Below are 16,402 nucleotides of genomic sequence, written 5' to 3'. Positions count from 1 at the left end.
AGAAACAGCAGTTTCTACTTAGTTTTAGCACCTTGTGGTGCAAGTCAGTTGTGCTAGGTCATCTTTGAACTTGTTTTTGATTTTCCTTTTTGTTCATTGCCTAAAGCATGAAGTCTATGCCTTGGCTGTGATATCTCCCACAGTTTAGTCTTAACTCTTCTTTTTATTTCCTCCCTCATCCCGTCCTTCCCTTCTTTCCACCTCCCTCCCTCTTTCTTTTCTTCCCTCTCGTTTTTTGGAGGGAGGGAGGGGGTCCTAGGATTGAAACCAGTACTGTCAACCGAGCTACACCCTAGCCCGACTCTTCCTTGCTTTGCTTCATTCTTCTAGCGAATTATGATCATTTATTTGTGATGATTTTGAGATTTTCTTAGGTAGGAGCTAGAGAGATGACTCAGCAGTTCAGAGTACTTGACCCAAGTTTGTTCCCAGCACTCATACGGTGGTTCACAACTGTCTTTATTTTTACTTTATATCAATTTCCCAGGGATTTGACACCCTCTTCTGAGCTCTTTGGGCATGAGGCATGTATGTAGTAGTACACATACTTAAACGCAAGCAAGACACTTATCTACAGATATTAAATCTTTAAAAAACAAGATTTTGCTAGGTAATGGAATCTTTTCAGAAAAGAAGTGGTAAGATAAACATTTATTCACTACTGAAGGCTAAAAATGTTTAGAAATAGTAAGAATTATAAGATCATTATTTAGTTACTATAATTAGGAGAGGGTTTAATAGTGTTCTGATACAACTTCATAAATAAACACATGGGTTACTCTAATAAGATTACAAATAGGAGTAAAAGGTAGATTGAACTAAGTAAATTGAACTAAGTTTAATACAAGAATGGGCATGTCTTTAGAGATTTATTTCTGTTTGAAAGTAATATGCAATCTAAGTAATTTTCAATGCTTTTTCCTCTCTTAGGAATCAAGGAAGGACTGAGGTAAGATTATTTATATGAAAATTTACTGAAGCCATGAGCTGTGCGTGGGGCTGTAGTTCCAGCACTTGGGAGGCAGGGGTAGGTGGGTGGATCAAGAGATTTAAGAGCATCTTCTGCTGCATAGCGTGTTCCAGGCCAGCCTGGGCCACCTCAGATCCTATTTCCCAAAGACCAGCAACAACAACCAAACCACAGTAAGCATATTTAGTTGTTTGTAGCAGTTGTTTGCATTCTGGAACATTCTAATCGAAATGGATGTCTGATGGCCATGAACACATAAAGGTGAGTGCACTCCATGGAGGGATGAAAGGACTCCTAAGTTCATTTTGAGCATCTTTTCTAATTGACCTGACTATCCCTCTCAGCACTGGGAAACAGAACACTTTAGCATTACTTCTATGGGACAGATACATTTGGTGTGGAATTTTGAGGATGTTAGATTTAGAACCACTGAGTCTAGTCTATACTGTGTATATGGTACCTATCATAATAGTAGCTGTGTAGTTAGTAATTCATGATCTTCCTGTCTAATTGGAAAATGATTGATTTTTATAAATATTTTTAATATAACATTTGTTCTTTAGGGGAGAGATGGCATGTGGTATAGATCATACTTTTTATACTATACCATATTTAAATTATTTTTAAATGGCATATTTTAAAGTATTTAAAAATAAATACTGTATGTTCATATAATAGCTGTTAGGCGTAAAAATAGAGTTTATTCTGCACATTGACTGTTTAAGGTTTTTAGAGTAAGTAGCTTGTTCCTTACCCTTTTCAAGTACAGTTGATTTTTCAATATTAAAATACTCATTCAGTTTTTCTTCTATGTGCCAAGCACATATTAGGTCTTAGGGATATGTCAGTAAAAAAGTAACCAGTATTGTACTAAAAAGATTTTCAGAGACGATACTTCATCATTCTAACACATGGGGATAAACCTTCTGTTTATGACTGAGAATTAAGGATTTCATGGTGACATTTAAGAAATAAATGATTAAGAGACTCACATCTTTAAAAAGGTTTTAAAAAATAATTCATAATTAAAATGTTTGTATAGATATTTTGAATATAAATGTCTGTTTTAATAAGCTTTGGTTAATTTGGCCCTTAGGTATCATTTACTTTGAATGAGGATCTTGCGAATATTCATGATATCGGTGGGAAACCAGCTTCAGTCAGTGCTCCTAGAGAACATCCATTTGTCTTGCAAAGTGTTGGAGGACAGACATTAACAGTGTTCACCGAGAGCTCCTCAGGTAAGGGGAACAGAACTATGCACTATGATTCCAGTGTACATTGTATAGATCTCTGTCTCGGCCTGTACCTCTTTGCTTTGTTTGAGATCACTGCCTACTGTTTGTCTACCTGGGTGGCATGCAGCCTTTCTGCTCTCGTGTGGGCTGTGGGGTTTGGTTTTGTTTTGGTGATGACATTTTGACCACTCCCTGAGAAGACTTAATTTCCATTTGGGTATAAACTTATAGAGCAGAACAGATGGAAGAACTGCTCTCTAAGAATCTGCGTCCTGCCAGCCCTGACTTGCTGTGTTGAACTAATATAGAGCAAACGTAAGTTATGCTTTAAATAGTTCTTAGTATTAGGGTTCTGTGCTTGTGTGCTTTGGAAGTCTTTATATTTTATAAAGAGTAACTTTTATTGGCATTAGTTTCTGGTAAATTCAGATTGCTAATTAAATATGGAGGAAAACTTTTGCTGGCTTGTTTTCATTAGTTTTTACATTTATCTTTTACTGAATTTAGAACATTGCTATTATAGCAGCACCCCCCTTTATTCAGTAGAATTAAATTTCTCCTATTCAAAAGGTCATTGGTTATGTAAAAGGAAAACTTTAATTTTGTTGGATCTTAAACATTATTATGTATACTAAGAATGTTGTTTAAAAAAAGCTTCACATAGCGTTTTTGTCATAGCTTGGATTTTAGTAACTGTGTGAAGAACTATTAGGTTTCCAGTAGCTGCATAAACTGATTGAGTCTTTTCCTTTTTCTCCTTGATGGAGAATATAAAACAATGATGAGTATCACTTTAGGGACATGGAGGCAGAGCCAAAAGATTGATTTTACTTTTATTATCTTGATGCTATGTTAATATGTTGTGTGCTAGAGCAGTTTTAAAAGTGATTGATTTTTTTCTTTATCGCAGCTAGCTCCCAAATAAATGAGACAGAAATTATAAGTTTTATTAGCAAGCTTTACAGCACAATATCTGAGAAGTTGTCAGTTCTAATCCTCTGAGCTAATCTTGCTACCTGCCAACCCAAATCCCCAAGACACTTGCACCTTAGTTTTGATCTGTTCTCTCTGCTCCAGGTGTGTTCTCATGGTGTCTCTGGGCCTTCTTCATGTGGTGAATCTTTCTTCCTCTCTTACTGCCCCTCCCCAGGCCGAGATCAGAAGTCCGGCCCTATTCTCTCCTGCTCGGTCATTGACTGATCAGTTTTAGAATAAATGGGGAGCAATGTCTATACAAACATTGAGATTGGAGACTCTTAGAATAAGCCTTACAGTGCTATGTCCTGATGTGGGGAGCAGAGAAATCAAAATTTCAGTGGCACAAGGATAATTCTTACACAGTCCACAATAACATTATGCCTACAGGGTGTAGAAAATACTCATCCATGTGGGAAGGCGCTCAGCCGGTCAGTAACTGTGTATAGTCTGTTACATTGTTCAGGACAGTGTGCGTGTGCATACACACAGTCTGGAGTCAGTCTTTAAAGTGATGGGATTGAACCTGTAAGGCTTCTGGACTGAGCAACATGACTGAGCTCTTAGGACTCTGGAGGCAGTGTCTCCAGAAAGGCTCAAATATGCCTTGCACAGAAACTACCTTGTTTCTGTATTTTATAACTATGTGACTAATTTTTCCAAAGCACCAGTTAGCTCTGGTTGTGCTGTAGAAAACTAATGTGTTGTTCTAAAAAAAAGAGTTGTTTAGGGTTGCAGGATTATCTTGGCACCGGGGATGGAAAGGGTACAATTGTCCTGCTGCTTTGTCTGCCTGTATTTGATAGCATGCAGCCTTTCTGCTCTTGCTCCTTCCTTGTGATGGAGGAGATTTTGACCACTCCCTGAGAAGAGCTTACTTCTCATTTGAGTATGAACTTACAGAACAGAACAGACGGAAGAGTAGTCGGGTTACGGTTGGACAGTGTGTTCGTGCTCTGTAGAACTGAAGGAACTCAGGGTGGAGTAGAAACATAATTTGTAAATGGGTTATTTGCTTTCTCTCCTGGTTATTTCTTTTGTAAGTCATTGTCTTTGACTTTCTTTGTACTTTTCTATCCTTTAATTTCTTTCTTTGTAGAATCAGGATAATTATTTACACTTGCAGTATTTACACTTAGAGCAATGTATACATCATTACAGCTACTATTAATATTATCTCTTACATGTTTTCAAGTTTATTTCTTAAGATATGTGCATTCACTTGGCTCATGTAAATGAAAATCATTTGAAAAAGCCCAATGAGTCAGGGCTTTTATATTTAGTGGTTCTCATTTGTATGGATGACCAAGAAGCAAGGCTTTAGAGTTAGTAACAGTTCATCTCCTCTGGAGTCCTACAAACTTCGCTGTTTCTCATCATTAAAGCAGCCTTCTAGAAGTCACTAAGGTGTCTGAGGAGTTGTAAATAAATGGCAGTGGCTTCTTTGAACACTGTGACAGATCCAGAGGGACAGGCTTATGTTCCATATATACCTTTGTTTATTTGTATGTATTTGCTTTACTTTTTTTTTTCTTTTTAAACAGGGCAGCATAGTTCAGTATAGTCTAAGGTCTGTGATTAAGAACAACTACAAAGCTATGATATAGCCCTGCCTTGATTGATCATTAATTTTGCCAAAATATGAGTTACCAAGCCATTTTACAGGGTGTGTCTTTGTATTTTATATTGAAATGTATTAAATGAGGTAGGCATTATTTTGAATTCTTTTGCATTTCCCTCAGACGTAGAAATGTACCTGCTTCTTTTAAAAAGTTATTTCGGGGGCAGGGAAATAGCTCAGGAATGAAAACCTCAGAACCAATAGAGAAGCCAGCTGTGGCTGTGACCTGTAATTCCACCACTGGAAAGGCAGAGACAGATGGATCCTTGGGGCTTGCTGGCAAGCTCCAGGTTTGGTGAGAAATCTGTCTCAAAAAATAAGGTGTAGAACGATTATGAATGATGTCTCCACACATGTCCATATACATACCTACCTGTGCATCTGTAAAGGAACTACACACAGGCAAATGCACTTGCACGCATGCAGACACACACATACACACAGCATGCACACAAATTAGTAGACAGATAATTGAGGAAGATAACCCATGTTGTCCTCTGCCCTCAACACACACCTACATATATGTTCACAAACACAGACACAGATAAGTTTTAAAAAGTAGATATTTTTAGACATTTTAAATAATACACTGGTCTATAAAATGTAGACTTTTACAAGGAAATCAAAGTGTTGAGTTCAATATGTTTAGAGTTTCAGTTTTAATAACTTTTTTTCCTTCTGTTAATGGAAATTTGGTTTTTAAGAGACTTTCTTTGAGCCATCTTTGAATTTCACATTTTTGAATGTCTGTGGGAGATGGAGTTAGAGGGGTTAGTAGTGTGCTTTATAGTACTTCCCCTTAGTCTAAACTGTCTCCATAGCATTAACACACTAGCAACCCAATTCATTTGTTCCTGGTTGAATGTTCTTTCAGCTTGTCTTGGGTTAATTCTTCCTCTTCTGCATTTCTGTGTGAACTTCCAAAAGGTTCATTTCCCAATTCAATATTTTATGGAGATTTTGGAATCTCTGTTGTCTTTTATCTATTTCTGGAAGTGTCTCATAATATAATTCCCTTTATAATTCTTCATTTTGGGTGTTCTATTTAATTTTTTTTTTTTTCGGAGCTGGGGACCGAACCCAGGGCCTTGCGCGCTTCCTAGGTAAGCGCTCTACCACTGAGCTAAATCCCCAGCCCAATATTTTTTCTTAAATTTGAAATTATATTTAGTTTCTCTCTCTGTGTGTGTGTGTGTGTGTGTGTGTGTGTGTGTGTGTGAGAGAGAGAGAGAGAGAGAGAGAGAGAGAACTCGCGCACGTACATGTGCCCACAGATCAGAGGACAGCTTGTGGGAGTTGACTCTCTGTTTCCACCATGTGAGTCCCAGATTCAAGCTCAAGTTGCCATGTGTGGGGGAAAGCGCCCTCACCCACTGAGCCTTCTTTTGCTCTATGATTGCCAATTTTGGACAGTCTTCACTTATCTGCTGCACAGATTTTCTAGTGCAGTTCCTGTGCTAGGACAGGGCAGATTCCTGTCCACTAGAGCAGCTAATCTGTGGTAACAATCGCCACAGTGAGTCCTTGAATGTGGTTCATTCTGTACAGAGCAAAAAAGAGCACAAGCACGTCCTTTGCCTGAAGGTTCTCAGTGCTGAAATCTTCAGCAGTGCTGAGATTTGGACCGGACCTTGGAGTGTAGGAGTGATTGCATGAACAGCAGGAGAGGAAACATAATATTTATTTTTGAATGTTGAGTTACTACTGGCTGTTCTTCGTTTTACATGATACAGTTTTGCTCTGCCTAATCTATCCAGAAGAGAGTCCCAGTTAAAGAAAAGAAGCTCAGTTGTGGACTTTAGAGATGAGGAAAAGTTGAGCTGGTATGGTGGGAGCAGAAAGGGAGAATCATGGTCTAGAGATAGCATCATTCTGACAGCCCCTGGTGCTGTGAGGGGCTTGGTGGCTAAGAGTGGTTTCCAGGGACTTGGGGCATGAGCAACTGGATGGGTAAAACTGAGTTAGGAAGTACTAAAGGCAGGACTTCTTTGCTCTGATTTAATTTTTTTTTAAATCAGTTGGAAGTGGTTCATTAATTCAGCAGGTCGATGTTGCTGGCTACTTTGTGTACATCCTCTTTGAGGCTTAGGAAATTTAAGTGAGCAAAGTTTGAACCTTTGTAGTGTTGTTGGTAGAGGAGATAACAATGAACAGTAAACAATTTCCCAGACTTCAGGTTGTCTGGGGTAACAGGATGAGGAGTATTCACTAGTTAGTTTTTGTCAGCTTGACATAAACTAGAGTCATCTGGCAAGGGGGAACTTCAGTTGTGGGATTGTCTTCATCAGATTGGCCTCTGGACATGTCTTTGGGCATTTTCTTGATTAATGTTTGATGTGTGTTGACCCAGTCAACTGGGCAATGCCACCCCTGGGCAGGTGGTCCTCTGTTACAGAAAGAAGCAAACTGAGTAGAACCAAGAAGGAAGCAGTAAGGGGTATGTCTCCATGTTTTCTTCCCTGACTTCTCACAGTGATGGACTAGGGTTGTCAGTGTAAGCCAAATAAAATAAACCCTTTCCTTTTTAACTTGCTTTTTGGTTGGGTGTTTATCAGAGATTCAGAAAGTACACTAGAACCAGAGAGTGGGATATTGCTATGATGACAAGACCACCTTTTCCTTTTGGGAAAATTGTGGAGGTGTTAGCAGCTTTGGGCTGGAAAAGCTGCTGAGTGCTTATAGAGTTTGATGAGCTGTTAGAGGAGCTTTGAAAGTAAGAATGTTAGAACAGGGCAAATGGCGGAGGCTGGTGAAGTTCAGAAGGAAGCAAGGACTATCAGGCCATTTATGTGGTATTTTGCATTAAGAATCTGGACGTGGGGGCTGGGGATTTAGCTCAGTGGTAGAGCGCTTGCCTAGGAAGCGCAAGGCCCTGGGTTCGGTCCCCAGCTCCGGAAAAAAAAAAAAAAAGAATCTGGACGTGAAATCTTTGCTTAACTGGGGTAAGAGAATCAGCTGTGATTAATAAGAGACTAGCGTCATTGGGTGAAATTTTATGGGAAGCGCTTCCTCAGGGTCATCACACAGAAGCTGTGATCTGAAGGGGCCAAGGTTGCATATCAAACTGGCAGCAGAACTTGGTAATGTGTGAGTCCCCCAGGTGGTACTGGATTTAGTGGCAGGAAGGCTGCCGGACTGAAGCAGTCCTGAGAGAAGCTGGAAGTAGCAACGCCTGTCTGCTGTTAGCCAGCCAGATGCTTTCAGGCCAGAGAGGGAACATTGAACCAGTGTCCTAGAATGAGAGCCAGTCTACCATGTTCAGGTATTAACAGGGAGGTCATAATTGGATGAGTCTAAAGTAGGTTCTTAGGCTGGTGAGCAAGAGTTAGTACAGATTTGAAGGGATTCAGAAGTCCTTGTGGTGACTGTAGGGTGTACTTAGGGAAGTGAGAAGCAGGGATCAACCTGCGTTGTAAAGGCTCTTTCTGACTGGTGACTGGAGAAGAGATACATGCAGGGAAGCCTACAAGTAGGAGGCAGTGGCAGGCTTGGTTCAGTGTGGCAACAGTGACAGAGGTCTAGTCTCGTATCTAATGTCCAACCCTGTCTTTTTTGTTGTCTCAGTAAATCATACACTTGAGTTGTTTTAGATCACCTAAGACTCACAGGATAGGAAGCATTCACTTTTCCATTCCATTTTCTCTGTAGATTCAAGCCCTTTGTTCTCTTGGCCATATAGTTACTAGATTGCTTGTAATCTGGTGCTTGGCCACGATCCTCACCTGCTGTATTAGTCAGGGTTCTCTAGAGTCACAGAACTTATGGGTAGTCTCTATGTAGGAAGGGAATTTGTAGATGACTTACAGTCTGTCGTCCAACTCCCCAATAGCAGTGAGCAGCAGCAGTGAATAGAAGTCTAAGGATCTAGCAGTGTCTCATACTCACAAGGCAGGCAGACTAAGAAGAGTCTTCCTTCTTCCAATGTCCGATTATAGGTCTCCAGCAGGACATGTGTCCCAGATTAAAGGTGTGTACCACCATGCCTGGATCTGGGACTTGCTTTGTCCCTGATGACCTTGAATTCAGAGATCTCCTTGCCTTAGTCTGGGATTCATAACCACTATGCCTCAAGATCTCTATACCAAGATCCAGGTCAGAAACTTGTATCTCCCAGCCTCAAGATCAGTATCAAAGGTGAGCCTTCCAATTCTGGATTGTAGTTCATTCCAGATACAGTCAAGCTGACAACCAGGAATAGCCACAATACCTGGTCACTTATAGAAATCACACATGCAGATTTGTGACTGTCATTTAACTCACTCAACCTCTTAGACTTTGCCACTTCTCCACCCTAACTATTTTTAACCCTCAATGTTATGGTTTCAATGAGAATGGCCCTCAGGGGCTCATATTTGAATACTTGGTCTCCTGTTTGGAACTGTTTGAAAAGATGAGGAGGTGTGGCCTTGTTGGGGGAAGTTTGTCATTGGAGGTATACTTTGAGGTTTCAAAAGATTTTCAACATCCCTAGTTTGTCTCTCTGCCTCCTACTTAATGGAGTAAATAAGATGTAAGCTCTCAGCTCTTCCTGCCTACATGCCTTTGCTCCACAACCATGGACTCTCACCCTCTGAAATTGTTAGCCAAATTAAATGCTTTCTTTTATAAGTTGTCTTGGTCAGGGTGTTTTGTTAAAATAGTAGAAAAGTAACTAAGACACTTACCTTACTTAGATTCACTTGGCAGTAAGATTTCTATGACTTTGTCCCTTAATTAAACTTTTTAGGCTGAGGATAGGTCTCAGCGTTATACCTGTAGTACCCAGTAGAACAGAATCAGAGTGAATGAGGTGAAGTCTATTACCTCCTAAGAAACATGTACACTAGAGATAGTTTTTCGTACTGTAAAATGAAACTCCTTGCTAGTACTGACTTGCGTGGATCGACTTTCTCCTTTGGAGATTAACAGCTTGTTTTAAGATACTTGAGGTTCAGGACCAAATATAAACTTCCCTTGTTCTACACTTGGTATTTGCTTGTTACCACACACACCTTCTCTTTGCTAATCAAGCTCATGAGGTTTGGTTAGCTCCTCTACACAGTTTAAAAGACCTATTCCCCAGGTGAAGTAGCAGCTAAGATAATTGGCTTTGACATGCCTTCATACTCTGAAACATTTACTTTAATACTGTATCACAGCCAGTATGGTGTAGAATATAGTGTGATTTAGAATGTATACATTTGAAGAAAATATTTAGGGTAAAGATTTTCGTTGAGGATGCTGAATTATTAATCTTTTGAAATCTGAACTGACACTGAGGAATTTTCAGTCTGGTGATACCTACATTTTAAGTTGATGTTTGGGGTCTTATGGGGAACATAGCTTCTGCATTTTACCCCATTTGTGGAGGAGGGAGCATGTGATACTGATTTTTGAGAGATGTGAATTTCAGCTCTCTGTTATATACATATGAACCTGTTAGCATTCACAGTATATTCTCATTAGATTGTTTTTCCACTGGTTTGAAGGATGGCCTCTGCTGTTTACTACTGTTATCATAGGTATGTATTACCAATTGCCAGAGGATGGGGCTCCCAAAGAGTTTTACTTAGCCTTGTCCTAAAAAGTTAGCAGACACTGGGTAATAACATATTACTGGCCCAACCTTTTGAATTTTTGACAGATTAAAACCCTTATTAAAGGCCAGATGTTATGGTGTCTGCCTATAGTCCCAATAGAGTTAAAAGGGTCACTGTGAGTTCAAGGCCAGTCTGGTCTTCATAGCCAGTTCTAGGACAGCCAGAGCGACATAGAGAGACCCACCACAAACAAACAAACAAACAGCAGCCTCACTCTTGACTACACTAGTTCTTTTCAGTGCCTCCTCTTTCATTAGGTTTATGAGAATGTCTGTGTTCATTCGCAGGGCTGTTGATTTTCTAAGAAACGAGCTTTAGTATAGATAGCTGCTGAGCTTAAGGTACTAGGCACAAGTTTTTCAAACTTAAAATTCTAGGAAATCTACCTGTTTAAGTTCAATTGAGGTATTTTCTTTGAAAGGATAAACGTTTCTCATTCAAGTTTGAAAAAAAAAATATTGTCCAAATAACTTGAGTCCCAATAACTGGTTTATCTGTTAGTTGATTTTTTTTTTCAAGTTAACAATGATTTTCATTGAGAAGAAAAAAAAAAAGTCAGACCTACTCCCAGCTCAGTCACGCTGTGCAGTCTGCTAAGGCAGCCATATTACCTAGTAGGAGCAGAAATGCTTTGTGCATTTGACTTTACAAAATGTTAAAGTATGTTTACTTGAGAGAGACATTCTGAAGTGAAACCAAGTTTAAAAAACCAGAAGCCTGTAGTATGAGGCAGTGAGGAAAACCCTGGTGAGGTTCATTGACACTGCCTTGGTTTGTGGCAACACCACCAGTTTCATCTACCTTGCCTTTCCTGCCATCATTGCAAGAATCAGAGCAGCACAAGGCAATTCCATGTTTTAATAAAAGTTGTTTGGGCCGTTTGGATACCCAGATCTTGAGGATCCCCTAGGGATCTTTAGACCCAGTTCTGGGGAGTGCTAGTGTAGTGTACTTTAATAAGCGAGCCTTGTGCGTTACATTAACGAAGGCGTTGCTCCTTCCAGCACTGGTGCAGCACATGATAGCCGGCTTGGAGCAATTACATTCCTGTTGGAGGTTTCTGTTAAGAGTACTGCATCCTCTTAGACGGGACTTGATTGGTCGTCAGTCAGTCTTCTCTAAATATTTGTTGTATCTCTCCCGAGGAATGACTCGCCTTTCCATGCACTGTAATTCTCTCCAAAACCCTAGAAGGAGAGGCCTCTGGGGGCTGCAGAAACTAAAGCTCTTGAGCATAGTCTGCTCAGCCTCACTTACGTGCTTTAGTTATTAACCTGGAAAGGGGATAACATTTGAAATGCAAATTTAAAAAATCCAATAACAATGTTAAATTAAAAAGTTTAAAAAATATTTTCTAAAAACAGACTCCCTGTGATGAGATGGTTCTTTTGGTAAAGTGCTTCCCGACCATAAGGGCCTGAGTTCAGATTTCTGTGCCCTGTTTTAAAAAAAAAAAAAGTCAGGCATGATGGCATGTGTCTGTAGTCCCATAAGTGGGGTGACACAGCCAGGTGGATGGATCTCTGAAGCTTGATGGCTAATCAATCAGCTTTGTGAGTTAGGTGAGCTCCTAGTTTGGTGAAAAGACCCCAACAAAAAGTAAGATTAGTTCTTTTATTTAAAAAAAGAGTCTCCTTTTGAAGAAGCTAGCAGAAGTGTTTATACAAAGTACCTGTGTCCATGGTTGTTTCTGAGTCCCCTGAGCATTCTAGTTTTGCCTTGTCTTTGTACAGCCCAGGGAGAGACCTGACTCGGGCAATGAGAGGGTAAAGAAAGACAAACACATGGTCACAGACAAGCGGGGATTAGGTGGTCTGGGCTCCCTGATAAAGAACCCTCACCCAGTCTGAGAAGCTCAGCGTGTTTGTTCTGTGTGGTTGAACAGAGGCAGGGTTAGTGCATTCAGCTGAACAAGGAGTTGAGTTTTATGGTACAGCTGAATGGGGAAGCAGGTTTAGCTAATCTTGTTAGGTTCACACTGTCTCCATAGAGAGACAGTATTTTGGTTATACGTATGGGGGGAGTAGTGGGCTGTGGTGAACATTTTCTGTCACAATATTAACATCTTTACATGGACCAGAGGAGGGCTTTGCCCTCTCTGAACCATATTCTGGTGAGGGTGGGGGTTTGCCATTTTTCTAAGGCAAGGATCTTTTCTAAACCTAAGGATCTAAGGTTATGGTCCTTAACATCACCAGGCCCATGTCAGCAGCACACACCCCTCAGGCTTTCCTCTGCTCCCCACATCTTCCTACATGTTGCTTCTCAGTCATCTCCAAGCCCTGTCTACCTTAGCAACTGTATTGTGGGCTTTCTTGTTTCCCTGGTGATTAAGTGACAAGGCTTCCACAGGAGGAGGAGGAAAGCGTTGTTTGCCACCTTCTTCCTCTGCTGACTCCTTTCCCGTCATGGCAGTCTCAACACGTGTGAGAAAAGCAAAGTGAGATGGAGATCAGGGTTTGGCCTTGTGTATGGTTCTGAGCTGCCTCCCAGGTTTGTGGTTGGCCTCAATGTCTGCTGTGGATTTACTGCCAACTGCCTGAGCCCAAGAGCAGAAAAGTTTCTTTATTCAGTGGTTGGAAGAGATTGAAAGGAGTGTCTGTGCAGTTCATATTCAAAGATGTGTGCAAATTAGGGGGCTGCTTTACGGGGTGGCCTCCAACTGAGGACAGAGTGAGGAGGAATGAAAAGAACCTAGCATATAGAGTGATGGAAAGAAATAATATCAGGAATGACAAGTCATTAAAATTTAATTACTTACTCCTGTTTTATTTATTGAAAATAGATTGTCCTCATGTAGTATATTCTTATGGTTCCCCTCCCACATCATCTTCCAGGTCCTCCCCACCCAGTCCACTCCATGTTTTCTTTCTCATTCTTTAGAAAACAGGCAAACAAACAAACAAACACCAAACAAACCAGAATAGAGCAAAACAAACAGAAAAGGAGAACAACAAAAAACACATACACCGCACGTGGAAAACTCTTAAAAGCACAGATTGGAGTGAAAAGCATAATATTATAAGCCAGAGACCAGTAAGGGGGAAAAAGCCTGACAAAGCATTAAAATATCTCCAAAATACCATTTGTTTCACAGTGGCATCTGCTGCTAGCATGGGTGTACAAAACCCGGGAGTGAGGTTTGTGTACGTAGTAAGACTCACTAACTTTTCCTTTGTGAGTGAGTTGGAGGTAGTTTCTGGATTAGGGATGTGGGCTGTGTCCACTTCCACTCTGAGCAGTGGAACCCCATCAGGTTTAGACCTGTGCATGCATGCGGTCACCATCTCTGAGAGTTCCTATATTCATCAGTCCTGCTGTATGGAAGGCCTTGCTTCCTCTGTGTCTTCCATTCCCACCTTGAGACCTGAGGTGTGGGATTGGATGGAGACATCCCTTCTAGGACTGGGTGTTCCAAGGTCTCTCACTCTGCTGCTGTCTAGCTGTGGGTCTCTACTGCAGGAGGTCATCTCTGATTGTGGCTGAGCAAGGCACTGCTGTGCTTCCCAGTTTTGTTTTGTTTTTGTTGTTGTTGTTGTTGTTTTGTTTTGTTTTTGTTTTTGTTTTCCCGGAGCTGGGGACCGAACCCAGGGCCTTGTGCTTGCTAGGCAAGCGCTCTACCACTGAGCTAAATCCCCAACCCCACTTCCCAGTTTTATAACTGCTTCCAGTTGTCATGTTTTGTAAGTACTCCAACTCCTGTTTTCACTGATTCCTGTTTTTCTTCCTCCTGGTCCCAGCCCCCTCCCGTTTCTCCAGAGGAAAAACAGGAACTCTCGCTCTGGAGTTTCTGTGTGAGTGCAGCTCATTGTCTACATTCTTCACGTGTCTATAAAGTTTAACTGGAGAAAACCAATATAGTTTTGGAACTGAATTAATCAGTGTCCTCTATATTTCTAGCAATGCTGGAAGTGCTTAGCTAATAGAGCTGTTTTAGAAAGTGTATATTATACATTCACAAGATTAGTTTTTCTTCTTTTTTTTTTTTAGAATTAAAAAAAGGTCTGTAGTTTTGTTAGACATTCGTGATACGAGTTGCATCAGTGAGAAGCTTAACAGCCCAGTGTTTGCAGTGAAACTGTGAATACTCAGTAGTGTGGAGATGCCTGCATTCTGTTCAGCTGTGACACCCATGCATTTTTGTAATTTGTTAATGTAGCCTCCTCTTCATCATCTGTATTGTCGCGATCATACTGACAGTGTTTTCATTGTGCGTCTCTTAACATTCAGGATGTTGTTCCTCAGAAGCCTCCATCTATCATTTCTGGCCCATTTTAATTTTCCTAGTTAAAGAAGAAGATTGATTTATTTTTATGTGTACGCGTCTTTTGCCTTCTTGTGTATCTTTGTTGCATGTGTATGTGTGTTGCTGGAGGAGGGTGGAAGAGGACAGTGGATCCTCTGGAACTGGAATTAGCTGGGACTTAAACTTGGGTCTTCTGGAGATCAACCTGTTCTGTTTACCACTGAGCTGTCTCTTCAGCCCCAATTTTTCCTATTTTTTAATCATCGATGTACATTTGTTAATGTACCCAAATGTTCTAATACAGATGAATTTCACTTATGCTTTCTGAATTAGTGTTTATTGGGTATGATTTCTGTTTAATAAGTAACTTCATTATGGATCTCTATGCCAAGGATTCTGACATTCCTTGATACTTTTTTTTTTATTAAAGTCAAAAGGCATTAACACATTTTGACTTTTATTGTATGCCATACTTATTCTTTTTTTAAAAAAAACATTTATTTTTGTTATATTATGTGTGGGTGTGGGTGTCTGTGTGTCTGTCTGGTGTGGGTGTGGGTGTGGGTGCTTGCATGTGGGTATATATACATGAGCGCTGGTTCCCATGGAGGCCAGAGACATTGGGTTCCCCAGAGATGGAGTTAGAAATAGTTTTGAGCCATCCAATAGGGGTGCTATTGGCTAAATAACATTTGGGTCTTTTGTAAAAATAGCAAGCTGAGTCATCTCTCCAGCCCCACGTTTACCTATTCCTAAAACACTTTGATACCTACCTTTTGATACCTACCTGGTTATTTCCAGTTTTGTAAAACAGTTGAGAAGAACTTAGAAACTTGTCATTCCCAGGGGGAATGGCAGGGGATGGGAGTTATGGTTTCCTGTTGCTTCCAGTTGATGAAGTTGTTTCTTTGTTTAGACGCTTGTCTACCCAAGTTCTTAGGGGTAGCTCTAGCAGCTTTACAAACTGAGTCATCATGGGGAAAAACTGTTTTCATTATGTAAGTCATTTCTTTGAGGTTTTGAAACTAAGTCATTGACATAATTTAATTTAAAACATTTCTGTTTCTACAGTTGTCTTTCACCTTTTAGTTTTAATTTTACTTCATGCATATGGGTGTTTTGCCTGCATGTATGTTTGTGCACAATCTGTGTGCAGTGCTGGAGAAGGCCAGAAAAGAGCTTCAGATCCTCTGGTACTGTGGGCTGCCAGGTGGGTGCTGGGGATTAAACCCAGGTCCTCTGGAAGAACAGCCACCTCTGAGCCACCTCTCCAGTGCCTGTGTCTCATTTTTAAAGCCTCCCTAAGAGCAGTCATATCTTTGTTTTCATCCAAGGAGACCAGGTATAGTTAGTGTTGCTCAGGTGTAGGACAACCTCTACCCTTTCACCTGGCAGGGTTATGTTGGGACTTCAGCAAGTCACTCCACCCTTAAATTTCTCAGTACACACCTCTGTGTGGATTCCTTTTTCAAAAGAATACACAACCACAAACCACTGTGATAAGTACAAGATAACATAAAATCCCCAAATGTTTTCATAGTTTGTGGGAGCTGTTACTGCTCAAATTCCAGTGGTTTCTTTAATTTTAATGTTCTCTTTTTAAATACATTTTGTTTTCTGTATTTTGATACAACTCTGTCCCAAGTAAGCATGGTTTGTATTACTTAGCATCACTGGGGAGATGCAGTTCATTATGTCATTCTTACTGCTCTGGTGACATGATCTTTCTACAGACTGATCTTTCTACAGATCTTTCTACTGCCATTTGTATGG

General features: G+C 40.5%; 1 protein-coding gene across 1 annotated transcript in view; it reads left to right on the top strand.

The window, feature by feature from the left end:
* Gtf2f2 (general transcription factor IIF subunit 2) overlaps window positions 1–16,402 on the top strand; it is a 121,117-nt gene that overhangs the window by 15,362 nt on the left and 89,353 nt on the right. The window contains exons 3-4 of the mRNA NM_031042.3: window positions 931–949; window positions 2,067–2,211. Of these exons, the coding sequence (NP_112304.2) occupies window positions 931–949; window positions 2,067–2,211 (164 nt within the window). The remainder of the gene's footprint in view (window positions 1–930; window positions 950–2,066; window positions 2,212–16,402) is intronic.

Source organism: Rattus norvegicus, chromosome 15, assembly GCF_036323735.1.
Source record: "Rattus norvegicus strain BN/NHsdMcwi chromosome 15, GRCr8, whole genome shotgun sequence".
In the NCBI taxonomy this organism is placed as follows: domain Eukaryota; kingdom Metazoa; phylum Chordata; class Mammalia; order Rodentia; family Muridae; genus Rattus; species Rattus norvegicus.
This window is presented reverse-complemented; position numbering and strand designations above follow the sequence as displayed.